The sequence below is a fragment of the Equus przewalskii genome, chromosome 19 (assembly GCF_037783145.1).
Source record: "Equus przewalskii isolate Varuska chromosome 19, EquPr2, whole genome shotgun sequence".
Lineage (NCBI taxonomy): Eukaryota > Metazoa > Chordata > Mammalia > Perissodactyla > Equidae > Equus > Equus przewalskii.
In genome coordinates, this window is record NC_091849.1 from 45,541,358 (window position 1) to 45,559,307 (window position 17,950).

The 17,950-nt window shown below is 40.6% G+C and overlaps 1 protein-coding gene across 1 annotated transcript; it reads left to right on the forward strand.

The window, feature by feature from the left end:
• Positions 1–3,583: 3,583 nt before the first annotated feature.
• TDRD6 (tudor domain containing 6) lies at positions 3,584–17,415 on the forward strand. Its single transcript, XM_070586158.1, has 5 exons — positions 3,584–9,897; positions 11,529–11,653; positions 12,948–13,037; positions 15,963–16,026; positions 16,840–17,415. The coding sequence occupies exons 1-5, from the start codon at positions 3,834–3,836 to the stop codon at positions 16,881–16,883; spliced, it is 6,387 nt and encodes a 2,128-aa protein (XP_070442259.1). The 5' UTR covers positions 3,584–3,833; the 3' UTR covers positions 16,884–17,415.
• Positions 17,416–17,950: the final 535 nt, after the last annotated feature.

A 17,950-nucleotide genomic window follows, 5' to 3' on the forward strand; every position in this document is an offset into this window, starting at 1 on the left:
AATTGACTTTTAAGCAGTTTAAAATGACAATAAGACAGTGTGGTATTGGCATAAAGATAGATATATAGATGAATGGAACAGAATAGAAAGTCAAGGAATAGACCCACTCACATATGGTCAACTAATTTTTGGCAAATGTGCCAAGATAATTTAATCAGGAAAGTATAGTCTTTGCTACAAATGACACTATAACAATTGGATATCCATATGCAAAAACAGAATAAAACAAAACCCTCAGTGCTTCTCTCACAACACATATAAAAATTAATTCAAAATGGATCATGGACCTAAATACAAGAGCTAAAATTATAAAACTTGTAGAAGAAAACTTTGAAAGTTTTTTTAACCTTGGTTTAGGCAAAGATTTCTTGGGACACAGAAACTACCACCTAGAAAAGAAAAAAATACGTGAATAGCTTGATTTCATCAAAATTACAAACTTTTTTCTTCAAAAGACACTACTAAGGAAATAAAATGACAAACCATACACTGAGAGAAAATACATGCAGAACGCATATCTGATAAAGTACTTGTAATCAGAATATATAAGAGCACTTACAACTCAAAAATAAGGTGACAAACAACTCCTTTAAAAATGGACGAAAGAGTTGATCAGATACTTCACCAAGGAAGATATCTGATGACAGATAAACACATGAAGAATGTTCAACATCATTAAGAAAATACAGATTAAAACCACAATGAGATACCACTACCGAACACAAGAATGGCTAAAACGAAAAAGACTGACGATACCAAGTGCTGATGAGGATGCAGAGCGGCTCATATGTTGTTGGTAGGAATGCAAAATGACAGACATTTTGGAAAATAATTCGAAAGTTTCTTATAAAGTTAACATACATTTACCATATGACACAGCAATCTCACTCCTACTATTTAACCAAGGGAAATAAAAACTTATGTCCACACAAATATGTATATATGAATGTTTACAGCAGCTATATTGGTAATCACCAAAAACTGTCCATAATCTATTGAATTGATGTGGTATGTCTATACAATGGAAAAATATTCAACAATAATAATAAACTACTGATACAGACAACATGGATGAATTCAAAAGCATTATGCTAAGTGATGGAAGTCTGACACAAGAGGCTACAAACTGTGTGATTCCATTTATCTGACACTCTGGAAAAGACAAAACTTATAGGGACAGTGAGTGCCAGCGACAGTGGTTGCCAATGGTTGATAGGGACTGAGCCCATGAGGGAGGGAGGGGATAGATTGCAAAAAGGCATAAGGGAACTATTTAGATAATGAAAATGTTTTCTATTTTAGCTGTGGTGGTGTACATTTACAACTGTATACATTTGTACATGTGTAGTGCTGTGCATTTACGTTGAATACAAATGCACACTGTATACAAATGTATAACTGTACAATTGTCAAAACATCATCAAACTGCACAATAAAAGGGTGAATTTTACTGTATGTAAATTATGCCTCAAACCCAATTTTTAAAAAGTCTAATTTAAGGGGCTGGCCCCGTGGCCGAGTGGTTAAGTTCGCACACTCCGCTGCAGGCAGCCCAGTGTTTTGTTGGTTCGAATCCTGGGCGCAGACATGGCACTGCTCATCAAAGTACGCTGAGGCAGCGTCCCACATGCCACAACTAGAAGAACCCACAACAAAGAATATACAACTATGTACCTGGGGGCTTTGGGGAGAAAAAGGAAAAAAATAAAATCTTTAAAAAAAAAGTCTAATTTAAGATTTTTTAATCTTTAAGAGAACTTTTTCAAATTTTTATTTTATTCAATATTACTAATAACTATTACTAAATTTTTATTTTAGTCAATATTACTAATTACTAATTTTATTCAATAATTACTAATAGTTATATGTCTACTGTTGTGAGCCCTTTACATATATTGGGTCATCCGATATTCATAATAAAGTTAAGTAAAATTCCATTTTTAGATGAGGAAACTAACTCAAAAGTTCACTGTCCATGTCACCCTGAGATAAGAAACAGGGACTTTCAAAATCTGAAGCCTTTGCTTTTTCCACTATGTTTTGTTGCATCTCAAGTATTTATTTAATGCAAACATGTTAACTGTACTTACATTAGTTCATGCCTCAGAACTACGTGTGTCCTTACATTCATTTTCAGATGTGGAAACAAGAAGATAGATAAATAATTTGCTTTGGCTTGCTTTTTCTACTCTAATTGTCCCCCTATAATGGCATAGTCTTGAATTATTTGTGTGTGTGTATTCTAATGAAACTTTAGTTATGGACACTAAAATCTGAGTTTCATAGAATGCTTTTTAAAATTTTAATTTTGAAAAAATTTTAGATTCACATAAAGTTGAAAAAAATGTACAAGAACGTCCCATGCACCTTTCACTGAGTCCTCTCTAATTTTAACATCTTCCACAACTGTAGTACACAATCAAAACCAGCAAAGTGACATATAATCCACAGATTCCGATTTCACCAGTTTTACAAGCATCTGTGTGTGTCTAATTCTATGCAATTTTATCACCTTTGTAACCATCTTTGTAACCATGCTTCCTGTAACCATCACCACATTCAGAATACAGAACAGCTGCATCGCAAGGCTCCCTCATGCTCCCCACTTTATAGGCACTCACCCCCTCTCCCCCATCCCTAATGCTTGGCAACCACTAATCTGCTCTGTATCTCTATATTTCTGTTGATTCAAGAATATTATATAAATGAAATCATACAGTATGTGACCTTTTGGGATTATATATATATATTTTTTCACTTAGCATAATTCCCTGAGAAACTTCCCAGTTGTAGCATATATCAATAGTTCATTTCTTTTCCTTTTTATTGCTGAGTTGTATCCAGTGGAGTGGATGTACCACAGTTTGCTTAAACATTTACTCCTTGACACTTGGGTTGTTTCCAGTTTTTAGCTCTTAGGAATATAGCTGCTGTAAACATATTTGTACAGGTTTTTGCATGAACATAAGTATTCATTTCTCTGGGATAAATGCCCAAGAGTGTAATTGCTAGGTCATATGGCAAGTACATATTTAGTTTTTAAAAAGTGGCTATACCCTTTTACATTCCACCAGCAACGTGGGGAAAGAAGCATTTAACAGTCTCCGAGTACTCTCATACTTCATTTTAACCCCAGGCGATCAAACAGGTTCCTAAAGGACAGGAGAAGCACCTCGCTCCAGGTCCCAACACCGAAAGAGCATCAGCAAACCCCGGCCCCGCGGGGCTCAGGCGCACTCGACCGCCTCAGGCGGGAGCCGCGGGCCTCGGAGCGCAGGCCCACTCTGCTAGGCACATGCCCTCGGCGCCTCCATCCCTCCTTCCCGTTTCTGGCTCACGGGCTCCGTCAGCATGCGCCGGACAGCCGAAAACGAAGTCCCTTTCGGGCCTGGCGCTCACCGCAGCCCGCTGCCAGGCCTTCCCCGCCTGCTCCCGGGTGGCCGGCGCCCTGAGGAGGAGCACGCCGCGTCCGGGTCCGGCCACCTCTAGGCCTCCTGGACGGCCCAGAAGCCCCGCCTGCCTGCCCCCGGCCTCCCCCTCGCCGGGACCACCCCCGGGGGCGCGTCCCGCCGCCCGCGGCCGGAAGGGGGCGTCGCGCGCGGTTCAGGCCTCGGCGGCGGCGCAAGCGCGGGCGGTTGGTCGGGCCGCCGCGTGTGAGCAGACGGCGGCTGGAGTCCGTGCGGCCCGGCGTCGGGCGCGTCGCCGAGGGGGCGCCTGGCGGGCGTCCTTCCCGTGCCTCGGTCTCCGGGCCTGGCTTCGTGGGGCCCCGCTTCCAGCGGCCGGGCGCGCCGCCCTGACCCCGCAGCGAGCCGAGGCCGCGCCGCGCCGGGGGGATGTGCTCGACGCCGGGGCTGCCGGCGCCGGGGACCGCGCTGGCCCTGCGGGTGTCCTTCGTGGACGTGCAGGCGGAGGTGATCCCGGTGCAGCTCTGGGGGCTGGTGGGCGAGCGGCGGGAGCAGTACGTGCGGCTGAGCCGGGAGATCCAGGAAGCGGCGGCGGCGCGCGGCCCGTGGGCGCTGGGCGGCGCCGCGGCCTCGCCGGGCGAGCTGTGCCTGGTGCGGGTGGGGCTGCTGTGGCACCGCTGCCGCGTAGTCAGCCGGCAGGCGCAGGAGAGCCGCGTCTTCCTGCTCGACGAGGGCCGCACCGTCACGGCCGGCGCGGGCTCGCTGGCGCCGGGGCGCGGCGAGTTCTTCCAGCTGCCCTCCGAGGCGCTGGGCTGCGTGCTGGCCGGCCTGGTGCCCGCGGGCGGCGCGGGCAGCGGCGAGCCCCAGCACTGGCCGCCCAGCGCCGTGGACTTCCTTAGCCAGCTGCAGGGCAAGGAGGTGCACGGCCGCGTGCTCGACGTGCTGTGCCCCCAGCGCCTGGTGCTCCTGGACGTGCCCGGCCTGTGCCAGCAGATGCAGGAGCTGGGCCTGGCCCGGCAGGTGCCCGACAGCCTCTTCCACCTGCTGCTCAAGCGCTATCTCAAGGCGGCCGCGGCTGGCGTGGGCCCCGGGGCCCCAGCCCTCCCACAGGGCCTGCCCAAGGCACAACAGCCGGGCCTGGATTACTTCTACCCGCAGCTGCAGCTGGGCGTGACGGAGCCCGTGGTAGTGACCCAGGTGTGCCATCCCCACCGCATCCACTGCCAGCTCCGGAGCCTCTCGCAGGAGATCCACCGCCTCTCCGAGAGCATGGCCCAGATATACCGGGCTTCCACGGGGACGCGAGATGAGAACTCTACCAGTGCCACCTGGGAGGAGAGGGAGGAGAGCCCAGACAAGCCGGGCTCCCCGTGCGCATCCTATGGATTGGATGGACATTGGTACAGGGCGCTCTTGCTGGAGACTTTTCGGCCCCAGCGCTGTGCCCAGGTGCTTCATGTAGACTATGGAAGGAAGGAGCTAGTGAGTTGTAGCAGCCTTCGCTACCTGCTGCCTGAATATTTTCGAATGCCTGTGGTGACCTACCCTTGTGCTATGTATGGACTCTGGGATGCTGGAAGAGGCTGGTCTCGGTCCCAGGTCGGTGACCTGAAGGCACTGATACTGGGCCACGCAGTGAATGCAAAGATTGAATTTTACTGCTCCTTTGAGCATGTGTATTATGTCACCCTGTATGGAGAAGACGGGATTAATCTTAACTGTGTTTTTGGAGTACAGTCCTGTTGCTTGGCTGACCGATTCCTTCAGAGCCAGGGAATTGAGGAGGAGGAGGAGGAGGAGGAACCAGAAACAGCTCTTCAGTCCTCATCTCCTGCTGAAGAAGTGGATGAAGAGATGTCCCTCCCAGCCTTAAGACCCGTCAGGTTAAAGATGAACGCCTTCTATGATGCCCAGGTAGAGTTTGTTAAAAATCCTTCAGAGTTTTGGATTCGGTTGAGGAAACACAATGGCACCTTCAGCAAATTGATGAGGAAAATGTGCAGTTTTTACTCCTCGGCCAGTAAGCTGGATGGGGTCGTTTTGAAACCCGAACCTGATGACCTTTGCTGTGTCAAATGGAAAGAAAATGGCTATTTTCGGGCTATGGTCACCAGATTAGATGAGAAGAGTGTGGATGTATTCTTAATTGACCGTGGCAATTCGGAAAACGTGGACTGGTATGATGTGAGGAAGCTGCTTCCTCAGTTTAGGAAGCTTCCAATATTGGCTCTGAGGTGCACCCTGGCTGACATTTGGCCTTTGGGGAAGAGTTGGAGCCAGGAGGCAATTTCCTTTTTTGAAAAGACTGTACTGCACAAAGAATTAGTTATCCATGTCCTTGATAAGCAAGATAAGCAATATGTTATCGAGATTCTTGATGAATCAAGAACAGGGGAAGAAAACATTAGTAAAGTAATTGCTCAAGCTGGATATGCCAAGTATCAGGAATTTGAAACAAAGGAAAATATTCCCTTAACTGCCCGCTCTCCAGGGCGTGTTTCAAACCATTTCACTTCTGAGAATAACAAAATACCTTCTTCCAGTAAGGTAGAAGTAGAACAGAAAGCCAAGAGAGAGAATAAAGCTACATCTGTTGCAGAAGCTTTGAGTGACCCAACAGTTGTTGCTAATGTCTCAGCTGGACTAGTTGTGCAAGAAAAAGAGAAAAGAGTATCTGTTTATTCTTCTCTTATACAGAATTTCTTGGAAATGAAGCCAGCTTCCTCTGGTACAGGAGAGCTACAAGTTGGAAGTACAGTAGAAGTCAAAGTGTCTTATGTGGAAAATCCTGGCTATTTCTGGTGCCAGCTGACCCAGAACAAAAAAGAACTCAAATCTCTAATGTGTGATATTCAAGACTATTGCAAGAATACAGCTACTCCTTACCAGGGAACCACCCCCACTTGTTTGGCAAAACGAACAATAAATGGACAATGGTCCAGAGCTCTGATTAGCGGAGGACAATCTTCAGAGCATGTCACAGTAGTGTTTGTAGATTATGGAGACAAAGATATGGTGTCTGTGAAGAATATTTATGCAATTAGTGAAGAGTTTCTCAAAGTTAAGGCTCAGGCTTTTAGGTGCAGTCTTTATAATTTAATTCAACCAACTGGTCACAGTCCTTTTGTTTGGGATGAAGAGGCAGTACAAGCTTTTAGTGAATTTGTAGATAATGCCGAGGAAGACAATCTAGAATTAAAATGCACAATATTTGCTTTGGCTTCAGTACATGATAAAGAACTATTTACTATCGTGGATTTGCTAACACCCTTTCAGAGCGTGTGCCATTTTCTGGTAGAAAAGAGCCTTGCAAGACCAGTAGAACTTCAGAACCCTCTGGAGTCCTCTGTTCAGCTACATTCTTACTACTATTCTACACATGATGTGAAAATTGGAAGTGAAGAATCAGTGTATATAACACACGTTGATGACCCCTGGACATTTTATTGCCAGCTGGGAAGAAATGCAAATGTTTTAGAACAGTTGTCATGTAATATTACACGATTAAGTAAAATTTTGCTGAATTTAAAAACATCCCCCTTGATCCCTGGAACCTTGTGCCTTGCCAAGTATACTGATGGAAACTGGTATAGGGGGATAATAATAGAAAAAGAACCAAATAAAGTCTTCTTTGTTGATTTTGGGAACATTCACATGATAACAAATGATGATTTGCTCCCAATACCTAGTGATATGTGTGACGTCTTACTTTTGCCCATGCAAGCTGTTAAATGTTCGTTGTCTGACATTCCTGATCACGTACCAAAAGAAGTTACAACATGGTTTCAGGAGACTATTTTAGATAAGTCATTGAAGGCTTTGGTTGTAGCAAAAGATCCAGATGGAAGACTGATTCTGGAACTGTATGATGACAGTATTCAAATTAATGCTAGTATTAATAAGAAGTTAGGGCTACTTGCTTACAAAGATGGGGAAAGAAAAAAAAAAGAAAATGACGCACTTCTCTCTACAACCGAAACTCTTGAAGTAAAAAAGGAAAATATGATGATGTCACCCACAGAGTATTTAAGTAAATCAGTAGAGAAGAAGTTACACAGTATGGAGATTTTGGGAGAATCGTACAAACCCAAGATCAGCTCAGCATGTAAGGAGCTCAAACTTTTACAAAGTTCAACAAAGACAAACTTAGTCACCCAATATCAGTACTCTGTGGGAAATAAAAATAATCAAGTGTCTCCATTAACAACAGAAAAGAAAGAAGAAAGTTTTGCTGAGCCACCTTTGAAAGCCACAAAACTAGAAGCCAGTCTTTCGGAGAGAAAAATTGGAGATTCCTATAACACAGATTTGCCTTTAAGATTTTCTGAGTTCCCTCAGAAGACTATAATTTCTGGCTTTAAAACAACTGTATATGTTTCTCATATAAATGATCTTTCAGACTTTTATGTTCAACTAACAGAAGATGAAGCTGAAATTAATCGTCTTTCAGAGAGATTAAACAATTTTAGAACAAGGCCTGAGTATTATGCAGGTCCACCGTTAAAAGGAGGAGATGTAATATGTGCCATTTTTCCAGAAGACAATTTATGGTATCGTGCTGTGGTCAGGGAACAACTACCCGATGACCTTCTGTCTGTACACTTTATTGATTATGGCAATGTTTCTGTGGTTCACACTAACAAGATAGGTAAGCTTGACCTTATTAATGCACTGTTACCAGGATTGTGCATTCACTGCTCCTTACGGGGACCTTGGGTTCCTGAGATTTTCAACTCTAAGGAAATGATGCATTACTTTTCCCTGAGGACAGGTGAGTCTCAAGTAAGATGTGAATTTGTTAAATTTCAAGACAGATGGGAAGTTATTCTTGCTGATGAACACGGGATCATCGCAGAAGATATGATTAGTGGATATGCTTTCAGTAAAACATCTCAGATAGGACTTTCTACCCAAATAACTAAAGATGCCTGTTCAATGTCTGTCAAGAGAACAGACATAGACACTTCAGTATTCCTTAACTGGTATAATCCAAAGATGAAGATGATAAGAGCTTATGCCACTGTAATAGATGGACCTGAATATTTTTGGTGTCAATTTGCTGATACAGAGAAACTTCAGTATTTAGAAGTAGAAGTGCAGACTGCTGGAGAAAAGGTGACAGACTGCAGGAGTTGTATCCCATGTCCGCATATTGGAGATCCTTGCATAGTGAGATACAGAGATGATGGGCATTATTATAGGGCTCTCATCACCAATATTTGTGAAGATTATCTTGTATCTGTCAGGCTTGTGGACTTTGGAAACATTGAAGACTGTGTGGACCCAAAAGCCCTCTGGAATATTCCTTCTGAACTTTTGGTCGTTCCCATGCAGGCCTTTCCATGTTGCCTCTCAGGATTTGATATCTCAGAAGGTGTGTGCCCTCAAGAGGGGAATGACTATTTTTATGAAATAGTAACAGAAGATGTACTGGAGATAACAATATTAGAAATCAAAAAGGATGTTTGTGGTATCCCTTTAGCAATTGTTGACCTGAAAAGCAAAGGAGAAAGTATTAATGAGAAAATGAAGAAATATTCTAAAATCGGTAATAGTAACAGTGATCCGCCCGATGAAAACAATTGCCTAGGGATAAAGGGAGCTCTTGGGTCCCCCAGTCCTGATGTTGGACTTAAGAGAGCTAGTAGTAAAGCTGGACAAGAGAAAACACTCTATGTGGAGTCACAGACGGATGAGCTCTCTGAAAGAACCGAAAATGACTTAAACATCGAGACCAAACCAAGTAAATTCTATGACCCTGAAACTGATGACATTTTTGAAGCTTTTGAAAACCCACGCAAAGATAACATTGGCCCTGAGTTACCAGAAGATAAAGCAGAGTGCCATTTTGTTGACAGAGCAAAGTTTGATGATAAGTACCTAGTTACAGGATTTAGCACGTTGTTACCGCGTGCCAGTGAAACAAAGGAGATATTAGAACTGAATTCCCTTGAGGTACCGCTGTCTCCTGATGATGAATCAAAAGAATTCTTGGAACTAGAATCCCTTGAACTACAACATTCTTTAGTTGGGGATGAAGAGAAAGAAGAGCTAGGCCTGGTGCCTCCGATGGTGCCCCTCCCACAAGGCTGTGACACAGAAGCCGTCCTGCAACCATTTACAGTACAGCTGCCCCTCAACTGTGAAGCCGAGAAACAGCCAGAACTAGAATTACCTACAGCCCAGTTGTGTCTAGATGATAAAATAAACCCTTTGTCTTTAAGACTTAGTCAGAAAGCCCAAGAATCCATGTGTCCTGAGGACACAAGAAAGTCAAGTTGTGTCGAATGTTTTGATGACCAGCATAGGTTATCATTGCATCCACATGGAAAGAATTGTGATCCCAAGCTTCAGATTGAAATGAATGTATATCAAGAAGAATTCACAGCATATAAAAACAGAGATGCCGTTTCATCATTGACTTCTTTGTTCTCTGGAGAAGAATCCACAGATGGAAGGAAACACGGTAATGCTTTACCAGATCATGTGCCAGGTATGTGAATTTTTTTTCTTTCACTTTTATGTAAGTTTAACTTAGTGTCTTTCAAAAGTACTTATTTATCTTAAAAGAGAAGAATTCTTATTTGAATTTTTTAAATTAATTTCTCGGGGAAAAGATTAAAACCTGAAAAGAGAATCAGATTTAGATTTTATAAAGGGCATTTTAAACATGGAGAAATTGTTTGAAATCTTTGTAAAGTAATACTTTATATGCTGAGTGAAATGGTGAATTATTAACTTTGTGTTTAAAATAGAATGTTTAAAATCTGTGCCTCCAAAAAGTAATCACATTCAAAATGTAAACGAATCATCTTTAAAATGACAAGGTTATGTGTTTTAAAAAAAAACCATAGTGCTCCTTTGCCAAGCACTACTCTAGGCATGAATTTATGATAAGGGTCTTTCTAGCAGAGTTTTCAAATATAACTGTTTTGTGTCAATGCATACATGTTGCCATTCATTTAGAAACCCTTAAACAAAAACTAGTTCAGACAGCCTCTATTAATCAAAACAGTTAGCCATGAGTAAATATTGGAGAACATTTATTGTCATTAACTTTTTTATAAATTGTTTTCACTGCTATTTTTTTGGCTACTTAATAAGATTTAAAAGATACAAGAAACGGCTAACTTTTGGCGGCTTTTTTTACGATCAATCTTAGATATTTTAAATGTCAATTTTTATATTATTAAATTTGAGCCATTGTACAAAATAGAGAAAACAATAGACTAAGGAGAATGAAAATCATCAGGAGCCTACCACCGAGAAATGACCACTGTTAACCCTGTGCTGTCCTTCCTTCCTGTTGTCTTCCATCCTCTCTGTGTATGTCTGTTTACACACAATTTTAAAAACTAAATAGAGATCATACTGTCCTCCAGTGTTGAATTCTGCATTTTAGTCCCGTAAATGTGCTTTCAAAATACTTTAATTCCATATTATGCCATCGTTTGGGTATACAACAATTTATTTAAACATTACCCTACATTTTTAGCCCTCACTGTCACAATTTAATAATAAGTAGTAGCGTTGTGATAAGACCGTCTGCTCACTTGCAGTATGCTGCTTCGCTATAGAAGGGGCTGTTGTAACCGTAGACTATACCACATGTGGCAGCAATAACTAGCTTTCAGTAGTAATTTTCAATGTTAGAAATCAGATTCACATCATTAAGAAAACACATCATGGGGCTGGCCCCGTGGCCAGGTGGTTAAGTTCGCGCGCTCCACTGCAGACAGCCCAGTGTTTCATTGGTTCGAATCTTGGGCGCGGACATGGCACTGCTCATCAAACCACGCTGAGGCAGCATCCCACATGCCACAACTAGAAGGACCCACAATGAAGAATATAAAATTATGTACTGGGGGGCTTTGGGGAAAAAAAGGAAAAAATAAAATCTTTAAAAAAAAAAAAGAAAAAAGAAAACACATCACATCATGGAGAGGGAGCGCTGGAAGAATTTAAAATAAAATTGAGGAAAGGAGACAGACTTAGAACACGTACCATACATGATATTGTTTACATAGGAATAGTAAATGCAGTTTAGGAAAATGCTTTGCTTGTCTATCTAACATTAAGGAATGAGGAGGTGTGCATTGAATCTTATTCTGTTCAATCTGGTAGCTCAACCAGAGAACATCTACACTCTGAAAGGATTTACTGTTGGATCCAAATGTGTCGTGTGGTCAAGTGTAAGAAACACGTGGTCTAAATGTGAGATTTTGGAAATAGCTGAAGAAGGCACAAGAGTAAGTAAAGTTAAAGTACTTTATCTCAAAATGTACTTGCAGACTGTTAAGGAAATTTTACCAAACTTTGTCAGACTAGAAAATGCAATTGAACACATGTTTACCTGCTCATTCTCCTTGATAATCAGATGCAGTGCAAAAATCATTTCAAAAGCTCCTGTATAAGCCTCCTAGCAAGAAATCATCATAGGTTCTTTCATCTCCCTTATGCCTGATATCCTATCAGTCACCAAAGTTCCACACTTCCCACTTATCTCTTAGTTAAAACTTTTTATACCTAAAGCCACTGCCTTGGTTAAGCCTCTCATTTCACGAGGACATTACTCTACTAACCTTCTATTTGGTTTACATCTTCTAGTCTTCTTTCAATTGATTCTTCTCACTGCCAGTGTGAAGTCCGTCAAATGCAAATCTGACTACATCATTCCTATGGTAAAACTTTACTCTCGGGGACTTCCAGTTGCTCATGTTTCTCCTGTGAAAACCGCCTGTCAGAATCACCTGGTGTGTTTCTTGAATTGTAGATTCCTGCACCTTGCTCTGGCTGGCTGAGTCAGCATTTCTGGGGGTAGGACCAGGAATGTTCATTCTTATACCGTTAAAATTTGAGACCCACTGGTCTAGAATAGAAAAGACACGCTCATTAACATGGCATGGTCCTCTAGAGTTGAGTGTCCGTGTACCCCTCCAGCCTTAGGTCTTTCTCCTTTATGTTTTTACCTTATATTAGGTAGACGTCAAACTGCTTGATTCCTCCTACGTATACAGTTCTGCTTGGCTTCTTTGATGTATTTAATAATAAATAGGCAGTTCTATTTGCCTGTATTCTATTCCCTTCCCCAACTGGTTAGTTTCCTCTTATCTTTAAAATATTTACCGTAGCTGTCATCTCTTCCAGGAAGCATTCACTGGCATTATTTTCTAAATCTCTCCATCTCTTCATCCACCCCCCCAGCAAAGCTTTATACCTATATTATATTCCTATACCTCTTGCTGCCAAAATCTATACTTCTTACATGGTATTGTAATTATCCACTTAGAGATCTATTTCTCCACCAAATTTTGAACTTCTTGAGATGTAAATTTTACCTATCTTTGATCTCTTGGCATAGATACTCAATATATGTTTTTTGAACCAAAGTACCACTGAGTTGAAACATAAGATTGAAGTTTAATAAAATCATTTTCGTTGCCTTTTAGGTATTTCATTTTAAAAAGAATTGCTATGATACATAATTCAGTTACAGTTTTTGGAAACCACCAGTTTTTATTAAGTTTTTTTTCTCTCTTGTAGGTTTTAAACCTTTCAAATGGTTTGGAGGAGATGGTGAACCCTGAGAATGTCTGGAATGGCATACCCAAATCAGATAAGAGTCCATCTGAGGTATGGAATCATGCAACTAGTAACTAGTGAGAGCATTGTCCTTCATTTTGAAAGGTGACATACTATTTCCAAAGCCCTTGTGTTTAGGAATAATGGAGAAAAAAATACTAATCTTGTAATAACAACAATGAAAAACAGCAATAACGAAATCAATGTTTCTGGACTTTATGCGAGGTATCCCTTTGGGAAAACTAGTTATTAATGTTTTACTCTCTGATTTTCATTTTGAGACTTAAAGAATGAAAATTGTTTAGTGTCCATGACCTTCATAAAATATGCCTGAGGCAGAAAATCTGGGAAAATGGCAAAAAAGGGGGAAGTATCAATCACCTGTAATACATCCATCCAAAGACAAACAGATTGATCAGTTTGGCCTTCTTTCATAATTTTTCTGTTTATATGGAATATAAGTATATCATCTACATGTTTTGAACATAGTTGATTTCTTTCTACATACAGTTTTATATTCTGTGTTCTTCATTTAAGATTATATGGTGGGCAATTTACCATGCCATTATGATATGTCTGGGCATTTGAGCATATCCTGTCTGGAGTTTGTTGAACTTCTTGCTTCAGAATCTGTGTCTGATAGTTCCAGTATCTGGTTATCTCCAAGTTTGCATCTCCTGATGGTCTTGAGAAATGATTAGCTTTTCCTGGTTCTTCGTATGTTGAGTAATTTTGGATTATATCCTGAAGGTTTTGAATATTATGTTTTTAAGACTCTGGATCCTGTCAAAAATCTTCTAGAAAATATAGCAGGTAATCAACCCAGTTAGAGTCGTTACAAGCTCTCTCTCTCTCTCTCTCCTTTTGTGTTTGGTGGTTCCAAGGCAGTTTAGCTTTCAAAGCCTTTGCTGTGATGTTCGGGTCTGCCCGGGACATAAGCCACTTGGGGGCTAGGCTGGGACTTGGGCAGTGGTTTCTATAGTAGTTTAGGTGTTAAAGACTTTGCTGTGCCTGCTTGGTTCTGTTCTGCATGTGCATAGTTCAGGGGTGACCTTGGCGCTTATAGCAGTTTGCGTATAGTATTAGGGGTTCAAATTTTTCCAATTCCTTTTCTCTCTGAGATTTCCTTCACATTTTATGGCTCTAAGAGTCCTCTTACCCAGCCCCAGGGGCCTCTTTTCCTGGGCCTCTGGCCAGAAAACATGTTTCTGACAAGGTTTCCCACTGTGCTCTCATACAGTTCTGTTTGACTGAGTCTGCCTTTGGAGTGAAGCACATAAGAGAAAAGAGAGAAAAAAATAACCAACGCCCGCTACTCTTCAGATAACAGAAGGCCCTTTCCCCAGTTGCACTGGCCAGTCTTCTCTCAGATTAAGGTTCCAGCACTGCAATTGCTGTCCCCAGGCAGTGACTGGGGCTGCTCTCAGGACAGGGCCAGGAGAAAAACAAGAAACGTAACGAAGGGATTTCCCACTCAATCCCCACTCTCTAGCATTCAGCTGCTGCTGTTCCCAAGCCTCTCTCTAGAAACAGGGGATCTCTCTGAGTTTGGCTGTCCACCCGAGCTGAGCAGCTCTGATTTGGTCCAGCCTCAGGTCAAAACTAGGAGACGAAGGAAAAAAAGAAAAAACCAAAACCTGTGAAACTCACCCATTATGAGTCATTATTCAAGTTTTTACTTTAGTCGTCTATCTGCCTCATCCTGTTTACTTTTCAGAGTCAGAAGGTGGTTGCTTTTTGTGTTCTTTCCAGAGTCTTTAGTTGTAATCAGCTTAAGAAAGAGGCTACAGTCAGCTTACTCCATCTTGGCTGCAACCAGAAGGCCATAACTACATAATATTACATGGCATTAATGGTCAACAACTTATTAAACCATTTCTCCTGGTGTTGGACATTTAGGTCATTTGAAATTTTCCACTATGAAAAATCATCGAACATCTCTCTTCTTATGTGAATTCCATTTTTTGTTTACTTGTTGAAATAATAGCCTGCTTCACTTATGCTACGTCAGTATTTACTAAAACTTTTACATTCTGATTTTTTCCATTTGTTAATTTTCAAGAACCCACAGCCAAATACATAAATATATACATACGGGATTCTATTTGGATAAGTTATCTTAGATATATACATACAAGATTCTGTTTGGATAAACTACCTTATACCTGCCAAATAGAAGAGAACCATTTAACACAATTTAAAGTGTTCATAAAATAATATAGACTCAACAACCTCTGGCTTTAAGCTAGTTAGCAAACATAGGCACTACTTACGAGTAAGGCTTTACATTTGTTCATTTGGTTATTAATGAGATTTAAATGATGCTTTCCTGAAATATGAAGACACTCTTACATACGGATGCCTGTCTAGAAATGAGCTAGGTTTCCTTAAAAAATGAAGATTGTGGGGTATTAAATTATGTGTGACTTTTTTTTTGTGACACATGAAAGTCACTATGATCTGGGAGTCTTTCTGATTACATTGTTTGAGAATTTTTTTTTTTCATCTGGGCTATTTCATTTCACCATAAGAATATGTCTCCTGAATTAATTTCTGTACAGACATCATGCGTGCACACGACGCTATGAGTTGAAAGGAATATAGGAGAAATATCCCTCTTATTAATTCTTTCATGAAGCATTTGTGGCTCATCATGGATAATGGTTGAATAGCAGCGCCTTGAATGATGCACCAAACACCAGAGTTGTGTGGGTTTGGAGGCTAAAAGTTGGAAAAGGGTACTTTATTCCCTGTGTAGAATGCTCCAGTGGAGGTGTTCCAGAGAAATGAGTATTTAAAGAATAGAAAATATACTTGAAGTGATTCTTCACTATAAAATCAGATTGTCATACTTTTACAAGGATTACTTTTTGTCGTTTACCATTTTTTTGGTTTATCTGTGGTCCTCTTTCTGATTGTAATTATTTTGTGCTTATAATAAAGAGTTGGTATTAATCTAAGGGTTGCTTTTCTTAGGCTACATTCCAAACATTGGGAAAAGATCTTGACTTCGTGTCATCGGATGATACCACAATTAAAGGTAACTCGTGTTTTTAAAATAAAATACTTTTATTACCCAGATTGCCAAGTCTTAAAGATACCATTACCCTAAATCCTCGCACAAAAATGCTTTATCAATTTCCTTGGACATTAGTAGTCGAAAGAAAATTTAAAACTTGAGCTAAAAATGTTAAATGTGCTTATGGGGAAAAACCCAAGAAGTGGATTTCTTGAAATATCATAGGGAATTTATTTGTTGTTTGAATTGATCTTAAAAATTAAATTGTGAATCTGATAAATTCATATTTTGAAGGATTTTCTCCGTGTTAATTAGCCCATATATTAAATTATCTTTGTATGTTAAGTGATTTCTTGGAATTTCTTTCTGGATTTTCAGTTTGTCTGCATGATAAGATTCACTTTGTTGCAAGATCCTGGTAGTTGCATGATCTTGTGCATAAGTAGCACACTGGTTCTTAGAATTAAGGCACATTAAGAATGAAATCAGCTCTTGTTGGCTTTATTATTATGGGAAAAATACACTCTAATCAACCAGAATAAAGGACTAATTGGTTATCAGTCTTGTTAACATCACTCTAGCAAAACATAAAATATGCCAATTTCATAATCTTTTAGAGAAGCTTTGTTTGATAATAGGTAGAGTGAGAGAACCAAAACACTGAAAAGAAAAAAACCATTTCTGTAGGAATAATTTTCCATAGAAATTAGAATACTTATCTGCCTCCTCTCCCCATTTTGAGAGGATATTACATTTAAGGTGGTAGAACTCATGTAAATAATTTTCTTGTCTTTATGTTTCTTTCTCAACTTGAGGTTTTTCTCTTCATTTCAGAAAAGGCGTCTGGAGGTGATACAGATTTAACTGTGGATCCATAGATGTGGCCAGTCAGGAGCTGCTCTTAAACAAGTGGCATCTTACCCAGACCAACAGAGCATTTGAGCAAATTGAGAGCATGTAATCACAAGAAGTTGTCATTGTCAAAAATTTTGATATGTGTTGAAAACAAAATAGACGTCAGGTTGACCATGCAGTGTCCTTATAGTGGTATTGCAGTATATACAGATCTGGGATCTTTCTCCTTCCTTTGAATGTGCTATGTTTCTAATCAGTTGGGAAGATTTATTTTGCTAGACAATTTGCTAACACATTACTCACATGTCAAAAAAACTATTTTGGTTTCTTTTGAATGCAGTGTTTAAATTAAAATAGGAAATAATAGGTTTATGACAAGTATATTATATGATGCTACTTAGGAGGATGGCTTTGTTAGTCATAACTCCTTCAGAATTTTTGTTTTCTTTCTGAAGCATTGCCTTGTTTGTGTAGTTAAACATTTGGCTAATATTTTGTTTGAATTTGGAAGTATTCTTATATGACATAAGATTTGAATAAAATTTATCCTTAAAAGTGTGGTGGTCTCATTTCATTAAAAAGGACATAGGAATCTGGAATATCTGTAGTAATGGAACCACAATTCTATAATCAGGTGAAACTGCAGTGTTAAACATTAGCTTTTATGTGTTAGTCACTTGACTGGTATTTTAAATGCATTTTCTCATTTAATCCTCGACTCTGAGATGTGTATTATTAGTATCCATATTTTTTATAGGTGGGAAAATTGAAGCTTTTTAGAGAAGTTAAATAACTTCCTAAGGTCAAAGAGCTAGTGACCCTCAGAGGCTTGATCAAACCCAGACCCACCTAACCTGAGAGCCCATGCTCTCCAAACACGGTTTTGTGTAGGCGGTCGTATGCAGAATGCAGATCCTACCTTTAGGAAACGATCTTCGCTATCTGCTGCTTACTAGATGTGTGACCTGGGCAGGTTATATTATATCTTTGAGCCTTGATCTTCCTCATCTGCAAAATGGGGAGAATAAAACCTTTCTTGCAGTGTTTTTAAGGTTAGGAATGGTTTACATAAAGTGCCTGAAAAGGAGTA

Excerpts from the sequence above, each read along its gene's own strand:
- TDRD6 (XM_070586158.1), top strand. The coding sequence starts at position 3,834 with ATGTGCTCGACGCCGGGGCTGCCGGCGCCGGGGACCGCGCTGGCCCTG. Across the intron at positions 11,654-12,947 it reads TAGCTGAAGAAGGCACAAGA|GTTTTAAACCTTTCAAATGG; the intron begins GTAAGTAAAGTT and ends TCTCTCTTGTAG. Across the intron at positions 16,027-16,839 it reads GGATGATACCACAATTAAAG|AAAAGGCGTCTGGAGGTGAT; the intron begins GTAACTCGTGTT and ends TCTTCATTTCAG.